Source organism: Indicator indicator, chromosome 19 (assembly GCF_027791375.1).
Source record: "Indicator indicator isolate 239-I01 chromosome 19, UM_Iind_1.1, whole genome shotgun sequence".
Lineage (NCBI taxonomy): Eukaryota > Metazoa > Chordata > Aves > Piciformes > Indicatoridae > Indicator > Indicator indicator.
Genome location: NC_072028.1, coordinates 20827986 through 20855938, shown reverse-complemented (window position 1 = coordinate 20855938; position 27953 = coordinate 20827986). Strand labels below are relative to the sequence as shown.

At 58.8% G+C, this 27953-nt stretch overlaps 1 protein-coding gene across 1 annotated transcript; it reads left to right on the top strand.

Moving 5' to 3' along the window:
* The first annotated feature begins 53 nt into the window (after positions 1-53).
* On the top strand, positions 54-21405 carry SLC9A5 (solute carrier family 9 member A5). The gene is made up of 16 exons (XM_054389603.1): positions 54-186; positions 8358-8660; positions 11471-11634; positions 11910-11988; positions 12273-12450; positions 13200-13427; positions 13582-13795; positions 14293-14382; positions 14499-14569; positions 17072-17201; positions 17368-17456; positions 18570-18696; positions 18807-18977; positions 20003-20072; positions 20243-20374; positions 20939-21405. Exons 1-16 carry the CDS (start codon positions 54-56, stop codon positions 21403-21405), a joined length of 2646 nt encoding a protein of 881 aa, XP_054245578.1.
* Positions 21406-27953: the final 6548 nt, after the last annotated feature.

Genomic DNA, 27953 nt, shown 5'->3' with positions numbered 1-27953 from the left:
ACGCGGGCGGGGTCCGGGATCGCGGCACAGGAGCGGCCGGGAGCGGCGGGGCCATGCAGCCCCCGGCGGCCTCCCCCGGCCCCGCCGCCCCGGCGGGTACCGAGCTGCTGCGGTGGCAGTGGCGGGAGGTGCAGGGTCCCTGCTTGGTGGCCGCCTGGATTCTAGTGGCCAGCCTGGCCAAGATCGGTGAGTGTCACCATCCCCTCCATTCCCATCCCCGGCGCCCCCGGGCTCCGGGAGCGGTTGGAGCCCCCTCGGGGCTGGCAGCGCAGTCTGCGGCATCCCCCGGTGGGCGTTATCCCGGGCCAGGGGCGTCACCGCGCAGCGGGACACGGGGCATGGGGACAAACGGCCAGAGCTTGGCGGCTCACCGTCCTCAGCTGAGCTGTGGTGCTCATCGGTCCCCTTCTGTGGGCAGGTGACCAGCGACAAGGGGAAGGCGCAGCCCAAGGGACAAGGAGTGGGGCCGGAGCCCGTTTTCCGGGCCAGGGCTGGACGGGAGGGAGGGTTTGGGAGGAGAAGAGGAGATGCGCAGGGATGTCCAAAAGGATGCTCCGTGCCCCAAAAGCTGGCACAGCACCATGCCATCAGCTGGGGCTCGATCCCCTCCAGCTCCAGAAAGGGCTCTGCGGTGCCAGTGTCGGGCAAGATCTGACCCCAGCAGGGGGACCCTGTGGTCCCCTCTGATGGGTCACTAAAGATCCTCATGACCTCGAGCTGTAGTGCTCCTCAGCTCAGCACCAGGCAGATGGGGGAGGCTCTGCTGTGCGCAGCTGCGTGGGAAGGATGCGTGCGAGCTGCTGCAGGGCTGTGCCTGCCTCCCGCACCCTGGCTTCTGGGGAGGGGACACCCCTGCATGGGTGCTGAGCAGGGTTCCCACACAGAGGGCTGGCCCCCCTTGCCGTTCCCATACCTGTTGTGCTGGGCCCAGGGGACAATACTGTGACCTTGAGACAGGCTTCCTCCTGTGGGCACAGCTTTGGGGGGGAGGGCAGGAGGTGGGGAGAGGGCAGCACGGGCATCCTCTTAGTTTGGAGCTGGTTAAAGGAGTGTGGGTTTGGAGTTAGGCAGGGGAGTCTCCAAGCAGCCAGGAACCGGCAGCAGCTCTGGGTACACAGGGGACAGGGAGAGCTGTGACCACCAGCTGGGCTTGGTCTGTCTGAAACATCATCATAACCACATCCATGGACCTCCTCTCCTCTCCTCTCCTCTCCTCTCCTCTCCTCTCCTCTCCTCTCCTCTCCTCTCCTCTCCTCTCCTCTCCTCTCCTCTCCTCTCCTCTCCTCTCCTCTCCTCTCCTCTCCTCTCCTCTCCTCCTCTCCTCTCCTCTCCTCTCCTCTCCTCTCCCTCTCCTCTCCCTCTCCTCTCCCTCTCCTCTCCTCTCCTCTCCCTCTCCTCTCCTCTCCCTCTCCTCTCCCTCTCCTCTCCCTCTCCTCTCCCTCTCCTCTCCCTCTCCTCTCCCTCTCATCTCCCTCTCCTCTCCCTCTCCTCTCCCTCTCCTCTCTCCTCCCTTCTCACAAGGGAGCCCTAAAGCATCGCGAGGAGTAGATGAAAAGGTGCCATGAGCAGAAAACTCCAACCCTCTGCCAGCAGCTGTGCCACCTCCAGCTGCTGAGCACATCCCACCCACAAGAGAGCAGAGAGACTTTTCCTTTCCTGCCTCTTATTTCCTTCTCTCCCCAGAGCTGCTCTCTGGTTCCTCTGTGATGTGCTCCCCTCACCACTTTTGCCTTTGCCCTGGCAGTGCTGGTGGGTGTGGGGGGACCTGAGCTGAGGCCATCCCCAAGCCCCCAGCCCCACCATGCTCTTCCAGGCCTCAGGTGAGCTGATGGCCACTGCCCACCTGGGAGACACAACCTGGGTAGCTGCCTGGCTCAGCACATTTGATGTCTCCAAGTCAAGCTCAGAGCCGGGAGTGACACCCAGACCCGGAGACAGGCCAGCAGGCATCACCTGGGCACAGGGTGTCCTCTAGAGGTGGCACGTAGCTGGGTGGTCGCCCAGAGGAGATAGAGCCGCGGGGGGTGGAGGATGTCGGGGAGCAGAGGGGATGCTGGGTGTCGGCTGGTGTGGAGGAGCTGTTGAGGCGCGGGGCTGCCAGCTCACAGCCCTGTGACTGCAGGGGAGGAAGTGGCCCCACGCTGGGGCGCTGGGGAAGTGACACTGTGGGCTCTGTTCTCAGCGGCGGTCACGATGCCCGGTGCCCCGGGCCAGCAAACACATACCCGGGGCGGGGCGGGGCGGGACAGGGCTGCCCGGGGGGGTCGCCTTCCTGCACAGCCAAGCACCGGCTTTGCTGCCTATCCCATCCTAGCCCAGAGCGTGGAGCTGCTCGGGTGGGATGTGGGGGGAAAGGGAAGCGCTGAGCATGGCCCCAACGTGCTCCTCACCCCTGGCTGCCCCCTGGGCAGGGGTTTGCCCACAAAGGGATGTTTGCCCAGGCAGCAGGGTTGCAACACTCTCTCCTTGCACCACCAGCTCTGACCCCAGCTCCTTGTGTCTTGTTTTGGGTTCTTTGGCCATTTTCCAAGTGCTGGAGGAGCAGAGCAGCTCTTGGCCTTGAGAGCTCCCAGTCCAGGCAAAATCCTGTCATGGATGCTGGAATGTGGCTCTTGAAGTTAATTCACATGTGGCTGAGTTACTGTTGCTGTGGGAACCTTTCTTGCTGCAATCCTTGACTAGAGTCTGTAAAATTAGAGCTGGTTCCACCCGTCCCTGTTGGCTGCTCCTCATGGCACAGAGAAGGTGGCAGCAGCTCCCCTCAGCCAGGGCATTTTGGGACAAGCAGGGTCTTTTCCATCAATGCTGCTCCTTTCTTTGGCCAAGTTTTTGCCCCTGGGGAAAGAGTTGTAGAATCCTGGCATGGTGAGGGTTGGAAGGAACCTCTGGAGATCACCCAGCCCAACCCCCAGCTCCAGCAGGGCACCCACAGCAGCTTGCCCAGGGACACAATGGCCAGGGTGGGGTTGGAATCTCTCCAGAGAAGGAGACTCCACAATCTCTCTGGGCAGCCTGCTCCAGGCCTCCAGCACCCTCACGCCAAACAAATTTCTCTTCCTGTTCAGATGGAACCTCCTGGGTGCCAGTTTGTGCCCCTTGCCCCTTGTCCTGTCCCTGGGCACCACTGAGCAGAGTCTGGCCCCAGCCTCTTGCCCCCCACAGCTCCTTTAGCTCTTGCTGAGCATTGCTCAGCTCCCTTCTGGTGCTGCTCTTCTGCAGGCTCTCAGCCCCAGGGCTCTCAGCCTTTGCTCCTCACAGAACCTCCCCTGGACTCTCTCCAGCAGTTTCCTCTCTCTCTTGAACTGGGGCGCCCAGAACTGGACCCAGTCCTCCGTCTGTAGCTTCACCAGGGCAGAGGAAAGGGAGAGAAGAACCTCCCTTGCCCTGCTGACCACACTCTTCCTCATGTCCCACAGGAACCCACTGGCCTTCCTGGCCACAAGGGCACACTGCTGGCTGATGGACAGCTTGTTGTCCACCAGCACTGCCAGCTCCTTCTGCTCAGAGCTGCTTTCCAGCAGCCAGGGAGTGCTGACAGCCAGGAGCCATTTCCCCATGTCCCCACAGCATCTCCGTGTGCTCTCCAACCATCCAAGGCTTATCTCCACAGTACAGGGAGTGCAAGTGGGTTGCTGGAGCAGGAAGTGGGGCTCTTGGCAATGCTTCCACTGGACTCCTTGTTCCCTCCTTGCAAACTTCAGAGCTGTGTTCCCGTGGGCGGGCAGTGGCTTCGCAGCCTCCCGCAGGCACTGAGCAAGAGCTGCTCGCCCACTGGTGCTGCTTCTGCTGGGCCCTGGGCTGCTGTGGGGTGAGCAGGGCTGTGCTGCAGCTTCTGCCATCCTTCAGCAGCACCTGGGGCTCAGCCAGACCTTCTCCTGGCCAGGGCTTTGCCTGGTGGCCTGTACCCCTCCTGATCGCTCCTACCTTCGTGGCTTGATCCTAGAATCCTAGAACTGTTTTGGTTGGAAAAGACTTCTAAGATATTGGCAATGGATTGAAGCTCGAGGAGGGGAGACTGAGACTGGAGATGAGGAAGAAATCCTCACTCCTCCCCCCACCCTCCAACACCCAGCCCAGGGGTGGAGTGAGCATCCTCATGGCAAAGCACAGCACAGCTCCCTGGGGCATCTCTTTATCCCCAGCTGGCTGCAGCTGCTTGAAGAAATTGTTGGCAGTGAGGGTGGGGAGACACTGGCACAGGTTGCCCAGGGAGGCTGTGGCTGCTCCCTGCCTGGAGGTGTTCCAGGCCAGGCTGGATGAGGCCCTGAGCAAGTTGTGCTGGTGGGAGGTGTCCCTGCCCATGGCAGGGGAGTTGGAACTGGCTGATCTTGAAGGTCCCTTCCAACCCAACCTATTCTATGAATCTATGAATCCTCAGGTCCCACCATCAACCTAAGACCACCATGGCCACCCTAAGGCCCCAACAGCGAGCAGGGGTGGAGGTGGATGCTCTGGGCTCTCTAGCTGGGGCTTCTGGCTGCAGAGGCTTGGCCTTGGGTCATCTGTGGCTCTTTCCTTCTGAGCTGGTTGGTGGTGGAGCTACAGTTCAGCCCCCCTTCCCCCACCCTGCTTCTGGCCATTTTGCCTTTGCCAGCTGTGGCAGTGGTCCTGGTGGGGAGGAGACCAGTGCCAAGGCTCACCAGGATGGCACAGCCAGGGCTTACAGTGCCATGGGGCAGCATAGATTGCTGTGAAGGTCTCAGCAAGAGGGGAAGCCGCCCTTAGCCTTCAGGTTTGGTGGTGGGCTCAAAGAGGTGGCCTCTGGTTAGGAACCAGATCTTTGATGTTATCTCCTCTAATCCAGTGCTCTGCTGTGGCAAAGGAACCTGAATTGACTAAGAGGTGTCAGAAAGGAGAAAGGAAGAAGTTCAGTAAGCCATGACCTCAGTTCCAAAGTTGTCTGCAGCTCAGGGACGCTGGGATTCATGCCAGAAAGGATAGAGCAGGACTAGGACTACTCCAGAGGAGAAAGAGAAGGGCATAGAGCCATGGAAACCTACTGCTGAAGCACTGCTTGTTCCTTGGCTCCCCTCCAGGTCTATGCCCCTGGAGACAGGGCCCTGGGCTAGGCAGACATTATGATCTGTCCACGGGGGGGGTTCCTAATGAGGGAAGAAGCCAAGTGACAGCACAGCTGTCTTCAGGTGGGATGACTTGGCACAAGCAATGGACACCTTTAACTCAGCTTAAAGGACTTCAGGGATTGGAGTTTGGGTTGGCAGCAGGACTGGGCTGGCAGCCAGGTTGGATGGCTCAGAGGTTGCTGTGCTGTCCCTTTTCCCTGCTGGGTGCTCAAGGGCAGAAGGCTGGCTCTGGAAGTGCCTGGTGGAACCCACTGCCCAGGAGAAGGTTTCTTCATCTGGTGGCCAAGACATGGTGCAGAGCTGGGCTGGATGTCACCAGCCAGGGCAGAACTCAGTGATGGAGGCAAAATCTGCTGTGACCTCGGCAGCCATTCCCCAAGCCCTTTGGAAGGAGTAAAATAGCAGCAGCCTGTGCTAGGGAGGAGGAATCTGCAGGGAGGGGGGTGGTAGGGAAGCTGGAACGCTGTGGGATTCCACAGGGCTCTGGGGGCAGGGCTGTCTGGAAGAGCAAGTCCCCTGCGATGTCTTGGTGTGAGGTCCCTCTGAGCTGTTGCCTGACCTGCAGGTTCGCTGCCCTGGAGCTGCTGGAGGACTCCCAAGGTCTAGGCTGCTTGCTTTAGAAACGCATCCAGCTCCAGCACGGCTGGGGGAGAGCTGCTCCGACCCTGGCAGGGAATAAAAAGTGCTTTTATTCCGAGCATGCCCACCTCAGCAGCCGCCCGTGCCCGGCGCTGGCGTGCAGGCAGCTTCAGCCGTGGTGCCCGAAGGAGGTGGTGCCGAGCAGTGAGAAGCTGCAGGCTGCGCGCTGCTGCTGCAGTGCTTCGCATGCTGCTCCCTCCGAGCCTGCAAACAAGGTCACCTCCTACCGGGGCTCAGCCTCCCTCCGCCCGGAGTGGGGCAAAGCGTGCCGCGGAACCAGAGCGCTGCCCCCAGCGCTGCTGTGCCACTCCCGACCTGCAGGCACTGCCCCCTGCGCTGCTGTGCCACTGCCGACCTGCAGGCACTGCCCCCAGCGCTGCTGTGCCACTGCCGAACTGCCGGCACTGCCACCAACACTGCTGTGCCACTGCTGACCTGCAGGCACTGGCACCAGCACTGCTGTGGCACTGCTGACCTGCAGGCACTGCCCCCAGCGCTGCTGTGCCACTGCCGAACTGCAGGCACTGCCACCAACACTGCTGTGCCACTGCTGACCTGCAGGCACTGGCACCAGCACTGCTGTGGCACTGCTGACCTGCAGGCACTGCCCCCAGCGCTGCTTTGCCACTGCCGAACTGCCGGCACTGCCACCAACACTGCTGTGCCACTGCTGACCTGCAGGCACTGGCACCAGCACTGCTGTGGCACTGCTGACCTGCAGGCACTGCCCCCAGCGCTGCTGTGCCACTGCCGAACTGCAGGCACTGCCACCAACACTGCTGTGCCACTGCTGACCTGCAGGCACTGGCACCAGCACTGCTGTGGCACTGCTGACCTGCAGGCACTGCCCCCAGCGCTGCTGTGCCACTGCTGACCTGCAGGCACTGCCACCAACACTGCTGTGCCACTGCTGACCTGCAGGCACTGCCCCCAGCACTGCTGTGGCACTGCTGACCTGCAGGCACTGCCCCCAGCACTGCTGTGGCACTGCTGACCTGCAGGCTCTGCCACCAGCGCTGCTGTGCCACTGCTGACCTGCAGGCACTGCCACCAACACTGCTGTGGCACTGCTGACCTGCAGGCACTGCCCCCAGCACTGCTGTGGCACTGCTGACCTGCAGGCTCTGCCACCAGCGCTGCTGTGGCACTGCTGACCTGCAGGCACTGCCCCCAGCACTGCTGTGGCACTGCCAACCTGCAGGCACTGCCCCCAGCGCTGCTGTGCCACTGCTGACCTGCAGGCACTGACACCAGCACTGCTGTGGCACTGCCAACCTGCAGGCACTGCCCCCAGCGCTGCTGTGCCACTGCCAACCTGCAGGCACTGCCCCCAGCGCTGCTGTGCCACTGCTGACCTGCAGGCACTGCCACCAACACTGCTGTGCCACTGCTGACCTGCAGGCACTGCCCCCAGCGCTGCTGTGCCACTGCCGAACTGCCGGCACTGCCCCCAGCGCTGCTGTGCCACTGCTGACCTGCAGGCACTGCCACCAACACTGCTGTGCCACTGCTGACCTGCAGGCACTGCCCCCAGCGCTGCTGTGCCACTGCCGAACTGCCGGCACTGCCCCCAGCGCTGCTGTGCCACTGCTGACCTGCAGGCACTGACACCAGCACTGCTGTGGCACCGCCAACCTGCAGGCTCTGCCACCAGCGCTGCTGTGCCACTGCCAACCTGCAGGCTCTGCCACCAGCGCTGCTGTGGCACTGCTGTGGCACTGCCATCCTGGGGGCTGGCTGCTTTCAGCCTTTAGCAGCAGCCCCAGGAAAGCAAATTGCTTGGCTGCTTGGCTTAGGCAGTAGCTGAGGAGCAGAGGAGATCCCAAAGAATCAGGGACCTGAAATCCTGACCTGGGAGCTCTGTGGAAGGTCTTCTGAACACACACGGCCATGGAGCACCCTTAGGTGCTCCCTTGTGCTTCTTGGAGTACATCATGCATCAGCCGAGCTTCCTGTGGATCTTGTGGAGCTGGGATGCTCTGTCCATGTGCCTGGCTGGGTGATGTTCTCATCCTCATTGTGCCAGTAGAAGTGTGGCCAGCAGGACCAGGGCAGGGATTGTCCTCCAGTACCCTTGAGGCTGCACCTTGAATGCTGGGTTCAGTTTTGGGCTTCTCACTCCAAGAAGGACACTGAGGTGGGTGGAGTGGGTCCAGAGAAGGGCAACAAAGCTGAGGAAGGGTCTGGAGAACAGGGCTGGGAAGGAGCAGCTGAGGGACTTGGGGGTGTTTAGTGTGGAGAAAGAGAGGCTGAGGGGAGACCTCATTGCTCTCTACAGCTCTCTGAGAGGAGGTTGAAGCAAAGTGGGGGTTGAGCTCTTCTCCCAAGGAACAACTGATGGCAAAAGAGGAAATGGCCTTAAGTTGCACCAGCTTCAGGTTGGACATGAAGAACGATTTCTTCCCCAAAAGGGTTGTCAAGTCCTGGGCCAGGCTGCCCAGGCCAGTGGTGGAGTCCCCATCCCTGGAGGGGTTTTCAAAGCTGTGTAGATGTGGTGCTGAGAGCCATGGTTTGGTGGTGACCTGGCAGTGCTGGGTTTGAGGTCAGACTGGATCACCTTATAGATCTTTTCCAACCCAAATAATCCTGATTCTATGATTTTTTTTTCTTTTTTTTCCTTGCCTCCCCTTTCAGTTTTCCACCTCTCAAGGAAGGTGACATCCATCGTCCCGGAGAGCTGCCTGCTCATCCTGCTGGGCCTCGGTCTGGGTGGCATCGTGTTGGCTGTGGCGAAGAAAGCTGAGTACCAGCTGGAGCCCAACATGTTCTTCCTCTTCCTTCTGCCCCCCATCGTCCTGGACTCAGGCTACTTCATGCCCAGCCGGCTGTTCTTCAACAACATCGGTGCCATCCTCACCTACGCCGTCGTGGGCACCCTCTGGAACTCCTTCACCACCGGCACTGCGCTCTGGGGGCTGCACCGGGCTGGCCTCATGGGTGGGTGGCACAGAGCTGCCCAGCTCGGGCCACACGTCCCCAAAAGATGGCTTAGAGGTGCAAAGCACCCCCCAGGCTCTGAGCCCACTGAGGTGGATTCCCAGGAGATAAGAAAAGAAGGCTCCCAGGAGACCTTCTTGTAGCCTCCCACTCTGCTGAGACCACACCTGGAGCTCTGGGTCCAGTTCTGGAGCCTCTGTTCCAGGAAGGCTCTGGAGGGGCTGGAAGGTGTCCAGAGAAGGGCCAGGAGGAGGAGCAGAGGGCTGGAGCTGCTCTGCTCTGAGGACAGCCTGAGAGAGTTGGGGTTGTGCAGGCTGGAGAGGAGAAGGCTCCCAGGAGACCTTCTGGTGGCCTTGCAGGATCTGAAGGGGGCTCCAAGAAAGCTGGGGAGGGACTTTTTAGAGTGTTAGGTAATGACAGGACTAGGGGGGTAGAGAAAAGTAGAAGTGGGGAGATTGAGATTGGATGTGAGGGAGAAATTCTTGCCCAGGAGGGTGGTGAGAGCCTGGCAGAGGTTGCCCAGGGAGGTGGTGGAAGCCTCATCCCTGGAGGTTTTTGCAGCCAGGCTGGAGGTGGCTGTGAGCAAGCTGCTGTGGTGTGAGGTGTCCCTGCCCATGGCAGGGGGGTTGGGACTGGCTGAGCCTTGAGCTCTCTTCCAACCCTGACAGCTCTGTGATTCTATGATTCTATGAAATGTAGCAGGAGCAGGGTGCTGGCATCCTGGGAATGATGTTCTGGCAGGACCGTGGAGCGTGCAGGACGAGTGAGCACTTCCCAGTGCTGGGCTGACTCATGGCTTTGCTATTTCTGTCCAGACCTTGGCTAGCTTTGCTGGCTGCCTGCTATGTCCCCTGTCCTTGGCTGCAGCTGCTGGCCCTGGCTGGCCAAATCCATGTCAATGGATCAATGGATCCATGGCCAGCGTTCCCAGGATGAGCTTCAACAAGGCCAAGTGCCAGGTCCTGCACTTGGGTCACAGCAACCCCAAGCAATGCTCCAGGCTTGGGGCAGTGTGGCTGGAAAGCTGCTGGCAGCAAGGGACCTGGGGGTGCTGATGGCCAAGCAGCTGAACAGGAGCCAGCAGTGTGCCCAGGTGGCACAGAGAGCCAAAGGCCTCCTGGCTGGGAGCAGCAATGCTGTGCCCAGCAGGAGCAGGGAGGGGATTGTCCCCTGGCACTCAGCTCTGGGGAGGCCACACCTGGAGTGCTGTGTCCAGTTTGGGGCACTCAGCACAAGAGAGATGTGGAGGTGCTGGAGCCAGGGCAGAGGAGGGCAAGGAAGCTGGGAAGGGCCTGGAGAAGAAATCTGATGGAGAGAGACTGAAGGAGCTGGGGATGGGGAGTGTGAAACAGAGGAGGCTGAGGGGAGACCTCAGTGCTGGCTGCAGCTGCCTGAAAGGAGGTTGTGGAGAGGTTGGTGCTGGTCTCTGCTCCCAGGTGATGAGTGACAGAACAAGAGGGAATGGCCTCAAGCTGCCCCTGGGGAGGTTCAGACTGGACAGCAGGAAAGATTTTTTCCCAGCAAGAGAGGTCAGGGATTGGAAGGAGCTGCCCAGGGAGGTGGTGGAGTCATCAACCCTGGAGGTAGTGGAGTCCACAGCCCTGGCTGTGTTTGCAGGTGGTTTGGCTGTGGTGCTTGGGGCTATGGTTTAGGGGTGAGCCTTGTGGAGCAGGGTTCTGGGTTGGACTTGGTGATCCTGAGGCTCTTTTCCAACCTGAATGCTTCTGTGATTCTGTGATTCTGTGGTTCTATGTTTTGAGCTCTGGTGAGCCCTGAGGAACCACTCAATGCCTGCTCCTGAGGTGGGGCTGCTGAGTTTCATTTGATGCATTCTTGCTGGAAGGGCAGCAATGCACCTGGATGCAAAGGGGGCACATCCAAGCCCTGCTCACCTCATGTTGCAGCATGAGCCCAGCTTTGCCAGGGGGACTCTGGAACTCTGGGAGCATTGCTGGGCTCAGGTCACTGCTCTCCAGGATGGGATGCTGCAGCCAAGTCACTGAGAGCAAATAAGGGGCAGGCTTCTTTCTGCCTGGTGAAAGAGGGCTCTAGCAGCTGAGGGAGCTTAGCCTGGAGAAGAGGAGGCTCAGGGAAGACCTCATTGCTCTCTACAACTACCTGAAGGGAGGTTGTAGCCAGGTGGGGGTTGGGCTCTTCTCCCAGGCAACCAGCAACAGAATCATAGAATCATAGAATCAGTCAGGGTTGGAAGAGACCACAAGGCTCAGCCAGTTCCAACCCCCCTGCCATGGGCAGGGACACCTCACACTACATCAGGCTGGCCAGAGCCTCATCCAGCCTGGCCTTAAACACCTCCAGGGATGGAGCCTCAACCACCTCCCTGGGCAACCCATTCCAGGCTCTCACCACTTGCATGGTGAAGAACTTCTTCCTCGTGTCCAGCCTGAATCTCCCCACTTCCAGCTTTATTCCATTCCCCCCAGTCCTGTCACTACCTGATAGCCTAAAAAGTCCCTCCCCAGCTTTCTTGTAGGCCCCCTTCAGACACTGAAGAGGGGAACAAGAGGACACAGTCTCAAGCTGTGCAGGAGGAAGCTTAGGCTTGAAGTTCTTCCCAGAAAGAGAGATTTGCCATTGGGATAGGCTGCCCAGGGAGGTGGTGGGGTCGACATCCCTGGAGGTGTTTAAGAAAAGCCTGGATGAGGCACTTCGTGCCATGGTCTGGTTGATTAACTAGGGTTGGGTGATCAGTTGGCCTTGATGACCTTGGAGGTCTCTTCCAACCTGGTTGATTCTGTGCTTTTGTGATGATTCTGTGTCCCTGAGCTTGGTCCTTCTTGTCCTAGCAGATCCAGGCGTGGAAGCTGGGCTGATGGATTTCCTGCTCTTCGGCAGCCTCATCTCAGCCGTGGACCCAGTGGCAGTGCTGGCCGTCTTCGAAGAGGTCCACGTCAATGAGACCCTCTTCATCATCGTCTTTGGCGAGTCTCTCCTGAATGATGCTGTCACTGTGGTGAGCTGGGCCTTGGGGGGCTGGGAGAGGGCTTTAACGTGGAGCCCAGTGTGGGGCAGGGGGCTGGTGTCCCTCAGGATGGGCAGCAGTGGCACCCCCAAGCTGGAGGCAGACCCATGCCATACCCTCACGGTCTTTCTCCTGGCGCCGGGGGGACTTTGCCCACTGAGGTGACCTCTGCCACCTGGGGGCCAATCCTGCCTGTGAATGCTGCCCCTCTCAAAGCAGGCCAGTATCCTGCCCAGGGGATCCCAAGGGATTTGCCTTGCCTGCAGGTGCTGTACAAGGTCTTCAACTCCTTTGTGGAGCTGGGCCCAGCACACATTCGTGCCACGGACTACGTGAAGGGGGTAGGTGAGTATGTGCCCCACCAGCTCCTCCTCCTCCTCCTCTTCTGCCAGCATGGTTATCAGTTGGATTTGGTGATCCTGAGGGTCTTTTCCAACCTCAATGTTTCTGTGATGGTGTCAAGAGTCAGGGGCAAGCAGGGGTGGCTGCCACAGCGTGGGCTTGGGCACCAACAGCTCCGTCCCCTCCATCCTACTGCCAGTCACCGTGCAATGCTTTTGGCTGGGAGCATGGGGGCTCGGCCAGGCCACCTTCTGGTGCAAAGGAGTCTTCTCCTCCTGCCCCCCCAGCCTCCTTCTTCCTGGTGAGCCTTGGTGGCACGGCCGTGGGGCTGCTCTTCGCCTTCCTGCTGGCGCTGATCACGCGGTTCACCAAGCGGGTGCGCATCATCGAGCCGCTCTTCGTCTTCCTCCTGGCCTACGTTGCCTACCTGGCTGCTGAGATGGTCTCCCTCTCCTCCATCCTGGCGTGAGTCTTGGGCTGTCCCCCGTTGGAAGGGGTCCAGGAGAGCAGCTCCAGGGAGTCCTGGTGGACAGCAAGTTCCCCATGGGACAGCAATGTGTGACCTCAGGGACGAGAGGGTGAATGGGACCTTGGGGTGCAGCGAGGAAAGTGCGGCCAGCAGGGCCAGGGAGGTTCTTCTCCCACTCTGCTCTGCCCCTGCTGAGACCACACCTGGAATGCTGTGTCCAGTTTTGGGGCTCCCCAGTTCAAGAGGGACAGGGAAGTGCTGGAGATAGTGCAAGGGAGAGTCATGAGGATGATTAAGCATCTCCTCTGTAGAGAGAGACTGAGAGCCCTGGGGCTGTTTAGTCTGGAGAAGAGAAGGCTGAGAGGGGATCTGATCAATGTCTATCAATATCTGAGGGGTGGGGGGCAAGTGGAGAGGGCCAGGCTCTTTTGGATGGTGCACAGCAATAAGACAAGGACCTATGGACACAAACTTGAACACAGTAGGTTCCACCTCAACATGAGGAGAAACTTCTTTGCAGTGAGGCTGCTGGAGCCTTGGGGCAGGCTGCCCAGAGAGTCTCCTTCTCTGGATGCATTCCTGTGCAGACTACCCTGGGTGATCCTGCTCGGGCAGGGGGGGGTTGGGCTGGATGATCTCTGCAGGTCCCTTCCAACCTCTCAGATTCTGTGAGAGCAGGGGTGATGAGCAGAGCCACTCCTCATCCTGCTGTAGGGTCACACCAGCTCCTTCCGCCCCTCTGCAGGGTCACCTTCTGTGGGATCTGCTGCAAGAAGTATGTGGAAGCCAACATCTCCCAGAAGTCTCGCACCACCGTCAAGTACACCATGAAGACACTGGCCAGCAGCTCAGAGACCATCATCTTCATGTTTCTGGGCATCTCAGCTGTGGACACCTCCAAGTGGGCATGGGACACAGCACTGGTGCTGGGCACCTTGTTCTTCATCCTGCTCTTCAGAGCCGTGGGTCAGCATCCTGCCATGCTCCTGGCCAGCAGCACCCCTAGAAAGGCTGAGGGGTGACCACCAGCCACAGCTCCTGGCTGGGGTTTTGCCCAGCTTCCAGGAGCAGGCAGAGCTCTGCTGGCATCCCCAACCCCCCACCCCACCCCAGGCTCCCCTTCTCCTTCTGCCCCTAGGTGTTGTCCTCCAGACCTGCGTGCTCAACCGCTTCCGCCTCATCCCCCTCGACAGGATTGACCAGGTGGTCATGTCCTATGGTGGCCTCCGTGGGGCTGTGGCCTTTGCCCTGGTCATCCTGCTGGACAGGGCCAAAGTGAAAGCCAAGGACTACTTTGTGGCCACCACCATCGTGGTGGTGTTCTTCACTGTCATCGTGCAGGTGAGGACAGGCGCTCTGCCCTCCCCCCCAGTGCCTCCTTCGTGCCCCAGAGCTCACCTGGTGGGGCCAAGGTGTGCTTGGGGCCAGCATCTCTCCTTTCAAGTCAGCTTTGGACCTCTTGGCATCACCAAGGTGGATTTGACACAGGCTGCTGGGGCAGCCTGGCATGATGGTGAGGCCAATGGTCCACGTTGTTGTCCTGCCCACCTCCTGCCCTGGGACTGGCTGTAGGAGCAGCAACAAGTCCCTGTGCCCCCAGGAAGGGGAGGCAGGTGCTGAGTGGCACGGGGAGGGGATGCCCTGGTCTCTGCCTGCCAGGACACAGCACCACAGCCCAGGTGCTGGGAGCAGGGGGTTGGGTTGGTAGGAGCAACACTGTGTGACTGGCACGGCTGCAGTCCCTGGTCACTTGGCCCTGCTTCTGCTCCCCCCTGTGCCCCAGCTGTGCACCCTCCTGCCCTCCCAGTCTTTCCCCTTGCCTTCTCCTGCCGTTCCAGGGCCTCACCATCAAGCCCCTGGTGAAGTGGCTGAAGGTGAAGCGCAGTGACTACCACAAACCCACCCTGAACCAGGAGCTCCATGAGCATGTAGGTGCTGGTGCTCCCCACACCACTGGGGCTGGGCATGGGGGATGCATGGCCTGGCACCCCCGGGCACCCCCAAGCCTTGCCACTGCTCTCACCCTCTTCTCCCCTCACTCCAGGCTTTTGACCACATCCTGGCAGCAGTGGAAGACATCGTGGGGCATCATGGCTACCATTACTGGAGGGACAAGTGAGTCTTAGCCAGGATCCTCTGTGGCACATCAGGTGGGCAGGGGATGGGTGCCAGCCACAGGCATGAAGCTGGAGGACCCCTTAGGGCAGCAGGACCAGGAAGACCATCTGGCTGCTGTTGTGCAGATGACTGAGGTGCCAAAAGCACCCCAGAGAGGAGCTGCTGCCAGAGGTTGGCATCCCCACAGACTGGAAAAGGGGAAACATAACTCCCATTTTCAAAAAGGGTAAGAAGGAAGAACCAGAGAACTCCAGGCCAGGCAGTGTCACCTCTGTGCCTGGTAAGATCATGGAGCAGATTCTCCTGGAGGCACTGCTGAGACAGAAGAATAGTGAAGAGGTGATTGGGTACAGTCAGCATGGGTTCACCATGGGCAAATCCTGCCTGACAAACCTGGTGGCCTTCTAGGAACAGGTGACAACATTAATAGATGAGGGGAGAGCAACTGATGGCATTGACCTGGAGCTGAGCAAAGCCTTCAGCACTGTCCTACACCACAGCCTGCTCTCCAAACTGGTGACACGTGGGTTTGATGGGTGGGCCACGAGGTGGATACAGAACTGGCTTGATGGCCACACCCAAAGAGTGGCTGTCAATGGCTCCATGTCCCAGTGGAGGCCAGGGACAAGTGGAGTCCCTCAGGGGTCACTCCTGGGACCAGTCTTGTTCAACATCTTTGTTGGTGACATGGACAGAGGCATTGAGTGCACCCTCAGCAGGTTTGCTGATGACACCAAGCTGTGTGGTGCAGCAGACAGGCTGGAGGGAAGGGATCCATCCAGAGGGACCTGCACAGGCTGGAGGGAAGGGATCCATCCAGAGGGACCTGCAGAGGCTGGAGGGAAGGGATCCATCCAGAGGGACCTGCACAGGCTGGAGGGAAGGGATCCATCCAGAGGGACCTGCACAGGCTGGAGGGAAGGGATCCATCCAGAGGGACCTGCACAGGCTGGAGGGAAGGGATCCATCCAGAGGGACCTGCACAGGCTGGAGGGAAGGGATCCATCCAGAGGGACCTGCACAGGCTGGAGGGAAGGGATCCATCCAGAGGGACCTGCACAGGCTGGAGGGAAGGGATCCATCCAGAGGGACCTGCACAGGCTGCAGAGCTGGGGCCATGACAACCTCCTGAGGTTCACCAAGGCCAAGGGCAAGGTCCTGCAGCTGGGGCAGGGCAATCCCAAGCACTGCTATAGGCTGGGCAGGGACTGGCTGGAGAGCAGCCCTGAAGGAAAGGCCTTGGGGGTGCTGGGGGAGGAGAAGCTCAGCAGGAGCCAGCAGTCAGCACTTGCAGCCCAGAGAGCCAAGCAGAGCCTGGGCTGCAGCAGCAGAAGTGTGGCCAGCAGGGCCAGGGAGGGGATTCTGCCCCTCTGCTCCACTCTGCTCAGACCACACCTGGAGCTCTGGGTCCAGTTCTGGAGCCTCTGTTCCAGGAAGGCTCTGGAGGGGCTGGAAGGTGTCCAGAGAAGGGCCAGGAGGAGGAGCAGAGGGCTGGAGCTGCTCTGCTCTGAGGACAGCCTGAGAGAGTTGGGGTTGTGCAGGCTGGAGAGGAGAAGGCTCCCAGGAGACCTTCTGGTGGCCTTGCAGGATCTGAAGGGGGCTCCAAGAAAGCTGGGGAGGGACTTTGGAGGGTGTGAGGGAGTGATAGGACTGGGGGGGGATGGACCAAAGCTGGAAGTGGGGAGGTTCAGACTGGATGTGAGGGAGAAATTCTTCCCCATGCGAGTGGTGAGAGCCTGGAATGGGTTGTCCAGGGAGGTGGTTGAGGCCCCATCCCTGGAGGTGTTTAAGGCCAGGCTGGATGAGGCTCTGGCCAGCCTGATCCAGTGTGAGGTGTCCCTGCCCATGGCAGGGGGGTTGGCACTGGCTGAGCCTTGTGGTCCCTTCCAACCCTGACTGATTCTCTGATTCTGATCCTTTGCCCATGCTGCTGGGGGCTGGGTGGTGGTTGTGGCTCAGTTCCTCCTCACAGATGGAGCTGCCCTGGGCACTGGGGAGGGGACAGCCCTGTGGGAGCCTGGGCAGTGTTTATCTGCAGCACAGTGACAGGAAAGGATGGGGAAGTCTGCTTCCTGGAGGGGAAATTCTCCAGCAGGGTGGCCACCCCCGCCCCAGTCCCCATCCCATCACCTGCCACAGATCTGCTGGGCTCTGGGACAAAGGCTCAGGCTGTCCCCTCCCCTCCTGCTCTCCCTGGCAGCGTGCCCCTGGGCACAACCAGGTCCTGCATGCCCAGCCTGCTTTGGCCATGCTTTAGCCACAGAATTACAGAATATATCTGGTTGGAAGAGACCTCCAAGCTCATCCAGCCCAGCCCTTGATGCAGCACTTGAAGGCTCAACACCAAACCAGGAACCTAAGCACCAGCTCCACAGGCTGCTGGAACAACCCTCCCCCCCAGGGTTGGTGACTCCAGCACTGCCCTGGGCAGACCATGCCAGGTCCCTGGCTGTGGTAGCCCATGGGAGCTAAGCCATCTGTGTCTCCTTCTCCTGGCAGGTGGGAGCAGTTTGACAAGAAGTACCTGAGCCAGCTCCTGATGAGGAAATCTGCCTACAGGCTGCGGGATGAGATCTGGGATGTTTACTACAAGCTGAACATCCGGGATGCCATCAGCTTTGCTGACCAGGTAGGAGGCATGTGGGGGGCACCAGGCAGTGGCATAGCCCCAACAGGAGCTGGCAGGCCTGAGGTGGTGGTTTCCCCCATGTATGGCCAAGGAGTGGGCCCCCATCCCTGCCAGCCCAGCAGGGTCCTTGCTGCCCTGATGCCAGCCTTGCCCTCCCACCTGCCAGGGTGGCCATGTGCTTTCAGCTGCCAAGCTGGCTCTGCCCTCCATGCCCAGCCGCACGTCCATGTCAGAGTCGTCAGTCACAAACCTCCTGTGAGTATGAGAACCCCCCTGAGCCCCTGGGCAGACTTGCTGGATGCCTGCAGCTGCCTTCTTCCCTGGGCATGGGTTGTGCCAGGGCTGGCAGGGGGCTGGCAGGGTGTGGGCACGGAGCCCAGCCCTGCCATCCCCACCTGAATCTCCATCTGCATTTCCATCTTCCTCCATCTCCATCTCTCCCCATCTCCCTCTCTCTATCCCTCTCCCTCTTCTTCATCTCCACCCCACCTCCACCTCCACCTCCATCTCCATCTCCATCTCCATCTCCATCTCCATCTCCATCTCCATCTCCATCTCCATCTCCATCTCTATTGTCTTCTTCCCTCTCCTTTCCTCTCCCTCTCCCTCTCCTTCTCCCTCTCCTTCTCCCTCTTCTTCATCTCCACCTCCATCTCCACCTCTATCTCCATCTCCATCATCATCTCCATCTCCACCTCCACTTCCATCTCCATCTCCATCTCCACCTCCATCTCCATCTCCACCTCCATCTCCATCATCATCTCCATCTCCACCTCCACCTCCATCTCCATCTCCATCTCCATCTCCATCTTCGTCTCCATCATCTCCATCTCTATTGTCTTATTCCCTCTCCTTTCCTCTCCCTCTCTCCCTCTCCCTCTCCCTCTTCTTCTCCCTCTCCTTCTCCCTTTTCTTCATCTCCACCTCTATCTCCATCTCAATCTCCATCTCCACCTCTATCTCCATCTCCACTTCCATCTCCATCTCCACCTCTATCTCCATCTCAATCTCCATCTCAATCTCCATCTCCACCTCTATCTCCATCTCCACTTCCATCTCCATCTCCACCTCTATCTCCATCTCCACCTCCATCTCCACTTCCATCTCCACCTCCACCTCCATCTCCATCTCCATCTCCACCTCCACCTCCATCTCCACCTCCATCTCCATCTCCACCTCCATCTCCATCTCCATCTTCATCTTCATCTCCATCTTCGTCTCCATCATCTCCATCTCTATTGTCTTCTTCCATCTCCTTTCCTCTCTCCCTCTCCCTCTCCCTCTCCCTCATCTCCCCCTCCCCTGCTCCCTTTCCCCTTCCCCCTTCCCCCGCCCCTGCCGCTGCCGCTGCCGCTGCCGGCGCCGCAGGAGGGAGAGCGGGAGCGGGGCGTGCCTGGACCTGCAGGTGATCGATACGGTGCGGAGCCGCCGGGACAAGGAGGACGCCGCCATGCACCACGTGCTGCGGGGGAGCCTCTACAAGCCCCGCCGGCGGGTGAGCTCTCCTTGGCCCCCACCAGCAGAGGAGCAGGGCTGGGAGGGAGGAAGGACGCTGCGTGGGGGCAGCCGCTCACCCTTGTGTCTCTTTGCCTCTCCCTCGGCCAGTACAAGGCCAGCTACAGCCGTCACTTCATCTCTCCAGATAAACAAGAGCGCCAAGACAAAGAGATCTTCCGGCAGAACATGAAGAGGCGGCTGGAGACCTTCAAGTCCACCAAGCATAACGTCTGCTCCTCCAAGAGCAAGGCCAGGCTGAAGGAAAAGGGCAGGAAAAAGGCAAGCGGCCCCACGGCCTTCTCTGCCCTTCAGAGATTGGCAGAATGGGGTTGGGTCGGGAGGGACCCCGAAGACCATCCAGCTCCAACCCCCCTGCCAAGGGCAGGGACACCTCCCACCAGCCCGGGTTGCTCATCCTTCCACACCTCCACAGCCTCCCTGGGCAACCTATTCCAGTGTCTCCCCACCCTCACTTCCAAGAATTTCTTCTTCATCTCCAGTCTAGTATCTTAGCTCTCTCAGACTGCAAACAGTGAGGTCCTTCAGGCTGTAGGTGAGGTTTTACAGGGTATCAGCAGTGGCAGAGCTAGCAGAGAAAGTTCCTCTCCTCTCCTCTCCTCTCCTCTCCTCTCCTCTCCTCTCCTCTCCTCTCCTCTCCTCTCCTCTCCTCTCCTCTCCTCTCCTCTCCTCTCCTCTCCTCTCCTCTCCTCTCCTCTCCTCTCCTCTCCTCTCCTCTCCTCTCCTCTCCTCTCCTCTCCTCTCCTCTCCTCTCCTCTCCTCTCCTCTCCTCTCCTCTCCTCTCCTCTCCTCTCCTCTCCTCTCCTCTCCTCTCCTCTCCTCTCCTCTCCTCTCCTCTCCTCTCCTCTCCTCTCCTCTCCTCTTCTCCACTGCTGTGGGTTGGCTCATCCCTGTACAAAGCAGTGCCAAGCCCTGGAGAGCTCCACATTTGTTCTTCCAAGAGTATCTTGAATGTTGATGCAGACCCAGGCTCTGAGTGTGGCCCTGAGCCTTAGGCTGAGCCTTAGGCTGAGCCTTATTTGTCCTTCTCTCATGGGGAGGCTTTTGAAGCTGTAGAATCACAGAATGGGTTGGGTTGGAAGGGACCTCCAAAGGTCATTGCTGAGGTGTTTGTTGTAGGGCCATGAAAATCCAACACCCAAGGACCACAAAGCACTGAGTGCCAGATGCCATCTAGCCAGGGTGGGAATCTGTCTCCCTGGTGTCACCTTGGCTTGCAGGGCCACCTGGATGGGGGTTAAGGGTTTGCATGGGGCAGGTTCCAGCTGGTATCTCTTCCTTGGCAGAAGAACATCTCTCTGGGCAGCGAGGCATCCAATGGGAAGACCCACAGGAATGTGCCCTGGCAGGAGGCAGGTAAGGCCTGGGGAGGGGACCTGGTGGGGTGGGAGCAGCTTGCTGTGCCTCCGCCTGCTGCCAGCTGGGTGGCAGGAGGGCAACCTGGGATTGTCCCAGCACCAAGTCCTTCTCCCATGAGTGCAGTCCTTGCCCCATCCTCCCAAGCAACTCCCTCCATCTGGCTGCAGCCCCTGTCCTGGTGATGGTCAGCTCTGAGGAGGAGGAGAGCGACAGCTCGGAGACGGAGAAGGAGGATGATGAAGGAATTGTCTTCGTCGCTCGAGCCACGGATGAGGTCCTGCAGGGAAAGTCAACTGCTGGTAGGCACCCACGCTCCCATGCCCAGGCAGCTGCTCTTGGGCACTCTGTGCTTCCTTCACCTGAGGGGCAAAGTTGCCTTGGCCTGGCCTTTCTTCATCCCAGTGGGATGTGCTGCCCAGGGCGGTGGTGGAGTCACCATCCCTGGAGGGGTTCAAAAACAGCTTGGCTGTGGCACTTGGAGCCATGGTTTAGTCATCAGGAGGTGTTAGGTATTAGGTGACAGGTTGGACTTGATGATCTCTGAGGTCTCTTCCAAGCTGGTTGATGGATTCTGTGATCCTGTGCAAACCCCAGGCAGCAGAGGATGACCAGGAGCTTCCCTCTGGCTCTGGCTCTGGAGGCACAGCAGAGCCACGCTGGTGGCTCCTGCACCCCTGGGCCAGCTGCTGGGTTCTGCCATGTTTGTAGGGTACAGGGAGAGAGAAAGAACTGTGCAAAGGTCCCCTTCAGCCTCCTTCCTTCTGCAGCCCTTGGCCAGCTGCTGGGTTCTGCCATGTTTGTAGGGTCCAGGCAGAGAGAAAGAACTGTGCCAAGGTCCTCCTTCACTCCTTCTGCATCCCCAGGCAGCCTGGACGTCTGCCCCAGCCCCTGCATCATCCCCCCGTCGCCCACCCTGGCAGAGAAGGAGCTGCCATGGAAAGGGGACCAGGCTGACCTGGCTGTTTACATCTCCTCGGAGACCACCAAAATCGTGCCAGTGGACATGCAGAAGGCATGGAACCAAAGCATCTCCTCCCTGGAGAGCATCGCTTCCCCCCCAGGCATCGAGAGTGGACCTCAGCACAGGAGGTTGGCCTGCCCTGTGCTGGGGGAGCAGCCCCAGTCTGCCAGCCAGGTGACAGTGGAGCAGAGCTCCTGCTTCCAGTTCCCCAGCCACGTCCCCAGGAGCAGCAGGGCGCAGAGTGACAGCAGCCCAGAGGGTGCTGAGCAGCAGGAGCTGCAGCCTCTGATGGCCACTGAAGAGCAGGGCAAGGTGCTGCCTACCACGGAGTCCAGGTGGCTGATGTTCAACAGAGCAAGCCACCTCTGAGGCAGCCCAGGGAAGGGGGTAGGGGCTGGGGACTACAGACCCCTGACCCTCTGAACACTGCTGCCATGAGTTGTAAAGCTTGTGTGTGTCTCTGTGAACTCCAGGAGCAGCAGGAGAGCCTAGTACTCCTCCTGGAGCTGCACTCCAGGCCATGGCTTGTGTGTGTCTCCATGAAGTCCAGGAGCAGCAGGAGAGCCTGGTGTACTGCTTCTGGAGCTGCACTCCAAGCCATGGTTTGTGTGTGTCTCCATGAACTCCAAGAGCAGTAGAAGAGCCTGGTGTACTCCTCCTGGAGCTGCCCTCTCAGTTGGGCTCTGCCTAGGCACCTCCTGATTCAAAACTTGTCAATAATTGGGTGTCATGCTGCAGCAGCAGGCAGCAACTCATCCACCCAGGGAGGCATTGACCCCAAACCTCTTCCTTTTCTTCTGGTCCTGGTGGTGGGAGGCTGGAGATGCTCCTCCCAGAGCTGAGACTGCAGCTGGACTCCTTCCCATCATGGCTGTGCCACCTCGAAGTGCAGAGGTGCTGGCTTATGGGCCAAGGCTGCTCTTGGGTGTGGAAGCATGAGCTGATCTTCAGCCCCTGGCTGTGAGAAGAAGACCTCTGGAAAGAAGGCTGGGAGCATGATCACCCATCCACAGCCAGCACCCAAGCTGTTGGCTTCAAGGTGGCTCGAGCGCTGCTGGCCTCACAGCACAGCTGGTGGAGCTCAGGACAGAGGCCACAGGTGGGCTCCTTGCCACGGCAGCTCTGTGGTCCTCGAGTCACAGAGGCAAGGCCACGACCTTCTCAGGACTGGGAGCACTTCTCCTGGGGTTTGGCTGCCCCAGGAGCTGGACTCATGAACCTATACGCACAGGGACTCCTCCAGTGGCCATCCTGCGGTGCCAGCCTCGCGCCTCTTGCCTGGATGTGCTCCCGGCTTTGCCAGGAGGCAGCTGCCCTGCACACAGCATCCTTGGCATTGCCCCTGCCCACATCCCAGTCCCTCCAGTTGCCTGGGGCCAGTCAGCTGGGAGGGCTGGGGATGGTGCCAGGCAGCGAGGCGAGCGGCAGGTCTGAATGTACAGCAGGAACAGGGCTGGCAGCTGAGAGCTGCTCCCAGGGTCTGTCCCCACCACCTGCCTCTCAGCCACCCCTGCTCCCTCCTGAGGGGGTGCTGGGATCTGGTGGCAACAGCCCAGGCAGTGAATGATTCTTGGTGTGACCCCACATAAAGGGCAAGAACTGCTCCTCCAGGACTGCTCAGCACACAAAAGCTCAGCCTGCCAGCTGGGCTCTGGCAACCAGGGAGCTTCAGGCTCTGCGTGCCCCAAAGCACGTGGGCACAGTGGGGCAGCAGGTGCCAAGGGGACAGTGGGTGAGTGAGCCCAGGGAGGGGCTGGTGGGAGCATCAGCAAAGGCTGCAGTGCTCTGGAGCTGTCCCAGCAGGCAGGATGTGGTTTTTAACAGGTTTTTATATCCTTTTGCATTTCGGGTATGCCTTACTCTGGCTTTGGGTTCTGATCTTGGGCCATACTAAAGCTCCAGCTGGGGCAGGGTTTTCTGTAGCCATGGGCACCCCCAAGGACTCCAGCCTGGCTACCTTTTCTTTTGCAAGAGTGTAGTTTTGATGTGAAAATGGAGGTGAGGATTTTGTAACCTTCAATAAACAGGAGTTGGAGCCATCTGGTCTCTGCTGTCTGGGAACCTCTGCAGGTCATCATCACAGAGTCATCACAGAATGGCTCAGGTTGGAAGGGACCTCAGAGATCATCTGCTCCAACCCCCCTGCCAGGGGCAGAGACACTTCTCAACTAGACTTCATCCAGCCTGGCCTTGAACACTTCCAGGCAGGAGGCAGCCACAGCCTCCCTGGGCAGCCTGTGCCAGAGTCTCACCACCCTCACACTGAACAACTTCTTCCTCAGCTCCACTCTGCTCTGCCTCAGCTCCAAACCATTCCCCCTTGGCCTGGCTCTAGACACCCTCAGCAAAAGTTCCTCTGCAGCCTTCCTGCAGGATCCCTTCAGGTCCTGGCAGGCAGCTCTGAGGTCCCCCTGGAGCCTTCTCCTCTGCAGGCTGCACACCCCCAGCTCCCTCAGCCTGGCCTCACAGCAGAGCTGCTCCAGCCCTTGGAGCATCTTTGTGGCCTCCTCTGGCCTCACTCCACAGCTCTGTGTCCTTCTGCTGGGGACAGCAGAGCTGGAGGCAGGATTGGAGGTGAGGTGTGAGCAGAGCAGAGCCCAGGGGCAGAATCCCCTCTCCTGCCCTGCTGCCCACACTCCTCTGGCTGCAGCCAGCACACAGCTGCCTGCAGGGCTGCAGGAGGGCACTGCTGGCTCCTGGGGAGCTGCTCAGCACCCAACACCCCCAAGGCTTTTTTTTCCAGGGCTGCTCTCAACCCACTCTGCACCTGGGGTTAACCTGACCCAGCTGCAGGACCTGGGCACTTGGACTCATCCAAGTCCTGGTGCTCCTGCTTGGGCTCTCCCTCCCAAGCACAGCATCCCTGTGCCTCTCTGCTCCTCTCCATCCAAGCTCCCCCTCTGAGTGGATTTCCTTTTTGTTGTTGTTGTTTTTTTTTGGTGGGAAATGTGCCATTTTTTCCAAGGAGGAGCATTGCTGCAGCCATCAGGAGGCTGTGCTGCAGGGAGCAGCCAGCCAGAGGCCCCTGCCGTCCAGTGCTGTGGCTGCCTGCACAGCCCCAGAGCTGCTGGGAGCCCACAGCTTCCCATGGCTGTGCTCCCTCTATCTCTCTGCCAAAAAGATGGCTCAGAGGGGTTGGGTTCAAGCTATTCTGGCTCCCAGGAACCTCCCCTGCATTGGCCTGTGGTGGCTGTGCTCTGCCCTTGATCTGCTGGCTCCTAGCAGAGAGTAAATGTGGTTTGCTTGATCCACAAGATGTATTAGAATTATAGAATCATAGAACCATAGGGTCATGGAATCATGGAATCATGGAATCATAGAATTATAGAACCACGGAATCTTGGAATCATGGAATCATGGAAACATGAAAACATGGAATCATAGAGTCATGGAATCATAGAATTATAGAATCATGGAATCTTGGAATCATGGAATCATAGAATCAGGAATCATGGAGTCATAGTGTCATAGAAACAGAATCATGGAATCAAAGAATCATGGAATCATTGAATCTTGGAATCATAGAATCATGGAATTATGGAATCATGAAATCATAGAATCTTGGAATCATGGAATCATAGAATCAGAAATCATGGAATCATGGGGTCATAGAGTCATAGAATCATAGAATCATGGATCCATGGAATCACAGAATGGTCCAGGCTGGAAGGGACCTCCAAAGCTCATCCAGTCCAACCCCCCTGCAGTCAGCAAGGACATCCCCAACTGGATCAGGTTGCCCAGAGCCCTGTCCAGCCTCACCTTGAATATCTCCAGGGATGGAGCCTAGCAAGCAGCAGTGCTGCCCAAGCTGTGCCCTGCACTCTGGACCTCAGTGCCAACGTCACCACTTTGGCAGTGCACCAGGTTGTTCTCTTGGAAGCAGTGGGGCTGAAGCCTTCAGGTCCTCAGAAGAGGAAAAGCAGAGGGGTTGGCTTCAGGAAACACTGAGGCTGGTGGCTGCTGTCTCACAGGGTTAGCTGAGCCTAGCAGTCTGTGTGTGCAGGGTCTCCATGCCACCAGCCAGCAGCTGGTGGTCTTGGAGCTTCCTCTTCTCACCCTCAACCCCAGCTATGGTGTGACCAAGGATGGTAGCTCCCTACTCTACCCTTCCCCACAGGGTTTCATCAATGTTGATTCTCACAACTCCTGTATTTCACTTTACAGGGAGGGAGAGAGGGAGGGAGAGAGGGAGGGAGGGCAGGCAGCATCCTGCCAGGACAGGACGGCTCCAACCCTTCCCACACAGCACTGAGCCAGCCTGGAGTGCTGCAGTGGAAAAAACACTGCAGAGCCAGGCCAAACCACCAACACATGTGCCCAAACCTCTGCTTCTGCAGGACTGAGCTGCTTGTCAGGCTGTAGCCCACAACACCCAACCCTCAGACTATTCCCATAAGCAACCCCAGCCCTGCAGACCTCTCCTTCTGCAGGCAGGCTTCTGCTCGGAGCCTGCCATTAAAATCTGCACAAGTATTCCACTGCCTCCCCATGCTCAGTTTCTCAGTGCTACCAGAAGTGGTGAAGTCAGCAGAAGACATAAGGCAGCTCTGGTAACAAAGGCAGCAAGCAGCTGGATGGAAAATTCAAGTTGTGGCTGAGGGATTGGTGCTGGCCACATTCCAAGACAGCTAAGGAGCAGCACTGGGCAGTCGTCTTAGACCTTCACCTCCCCACTGCACAACCTGTGGCAGGTAGGTTTTAGGCTGGAAGGGGTTTGGGTGGTCTGTGAGCCAACCCTAGCTCCATGCAGGGCTGGTGGCAAAGCTTCACTGTCCAGATGGGCTTGGAAAATCCCTAAGGATGTGGGCAGCAGGGACAGAGAGGGGATCCTGCCCCTCTGTGTGCTCTGCTGAGACCTCCCCCACTTCCACTGCAGTGCTGGGGCAGCTCTGGAGTCCTCAGCACAGACAGGGACCTGGTGGAGCAGGGGCAGAGGAGTTCACAGCAATGCTGGCAGGGCTGGAAGGGCTCTGCTGTGAGGCCAGGCTGAGAGAGTTGGGCTTGGTCAGCCTGGAGAAAGCTCCAGGGAGACCTTCTGGTGGCTTTTCAGTGCTTAAAGGGGGCTCCAGGAAAGCTGGGGAGGGCCTTTTGACAAAGGAGTGTGGTGACAGGATGAGGGGTTAGAGTTTCAAATGGAAAGAGGACAGGTTTAGATTAGACATTAGGAAGAAATTCTTCACTGTGAGGGTGATGAAGCACTGGCACAGGTTGCCCAGCAAAGCTGTGGATGCCAGGCTGGACGTGGCTTTGGGCAACCTGATCTAGTTGAAGGTGTCCCTGCCCATGGCAGGGGAGTTGGAACCAGATGATCTCTAAGGTCCCTTTGAACCCAAACCATTCCATGATTCTGTGATGGAGAGGTCACCCTGTCCCAGAGCTACACCACACCAGAGGATTTTATCCTCATGCCCAGCAAGAATTTCCCCTGGTGCAGCTTGTCCCCGTGGGCTCTTGTCCCTCCAGGTGAATCTTTGAGAAGAGTTGGACTCTTGGTTCTCTGTGCCCACTCCCCAGTATGCAGCTCCCCCTTTTCCTTGTCTTCCTACATCTGGGTCTCTCTGCTGTGCCTACAGTGTTCTGGGGAGCCCCAGGCTGGAGCTGGTACCCAGCTGTGTCTCACAGGTCCCAAGGCAGGAGGAACAATCATCTCCTTAAACCCACCAGCTTCACCTTCTCCATTGCAGCAAGGATGCTGCTGGCTCCCAGGCAGCCCTGCGAGATGTCTCATCCTGCTCTATTTCTGGAGCACTCCTGACACCCTTGAGTGATGCTTTCCCAATGGCCTGTGCAGGCACAAGCAGTGGGAAGGCAGTGAACAGGAACCCAGCTTCCCACCTCCCACCTGGCCCCAAGCAAGCACAGAGCAGGGCAGAGGCTTTGGCCACAATCCTGCTTCCCTGGAGGACAGCAGGGAGGTGAAGGCAGCAGAATCCAGGAGTTCAGGCTGACTGTCTCTGCTACACACAGCTTGGAGACACCCCAAGGGCTCTCAGCCTCTCCTCCCCAGGCAGTGCTGCAGTCCCTTCAGCAGCCTTGGAGCCCTCCCTTGGACTCTCTCCAGCAGATCCCTGTCCCTCTGAAACTGGGGGGCCCAGGACTGGATGCAACATTCCAGGTGTGGTCTCATAGAATGTTAGGGGTTGGAAGGGACCTCTAAAAATCATCCAGTCCAACCCCCACTGCCAAAGCAGGATCACTTAGGGCAGGTCACACAGGAACACATCCAGATGGTTTTTGGAACACTGTCCTCTGAGGAGAGGCTGAGAGCCCTGGGTCTGGAGAAGAGAAGACTGAGAGGGGATTTAATAAATGTTTATAAATATCTGAGGGCTGAGTGGCAAGAGGGAGAGGACAGGCTCTGCTCAGCTGCACCCTGGGATAGGACAAGGGGCAATGGATATAAACTGCAGCACAGGAGGTTCCACATCAGAAGAGGAGGAACTTCTTCCTGGGAGGGTCCCAGAGCCCTGGAGCAGGCTGCCCAGAGAGGTTGTGGAGTCTCCTTCTCTGGAGCCTTTCCAGCCCTGTCTGGATGTGTTCCTGTGTGACCTGTGCTGGATTCTATGGTCCTCCTCTGGCAGGGGGCTTGGACTGGAGGATCTCCAGAGGTCCCTTCCTACCCCTAACACCCTGTGAGCCTATGATCCTATGAACCCCTCCAGAGAAGGAGACTCCACAACCTCTCTTGGGAGCCTGTGGAGAAAGTTGGTAAAAGCTCTGCAAAACTAACCCAGAAAGACCAAAGGGGGAAAAGAAAAAGGGGGGGCAAACAAATGAAAAACAACTCTGAAGGCTGAGAATTATTGTGATGTCTTGTCATGGTGTGGGGCTGGCTGCTGGCAGCCTGCAGGGGAAGCAGCAGGAGCTGGAGTTTGTCAGGCTGCAGAAGAGCAGCAGGTTGGATAGATAATTGG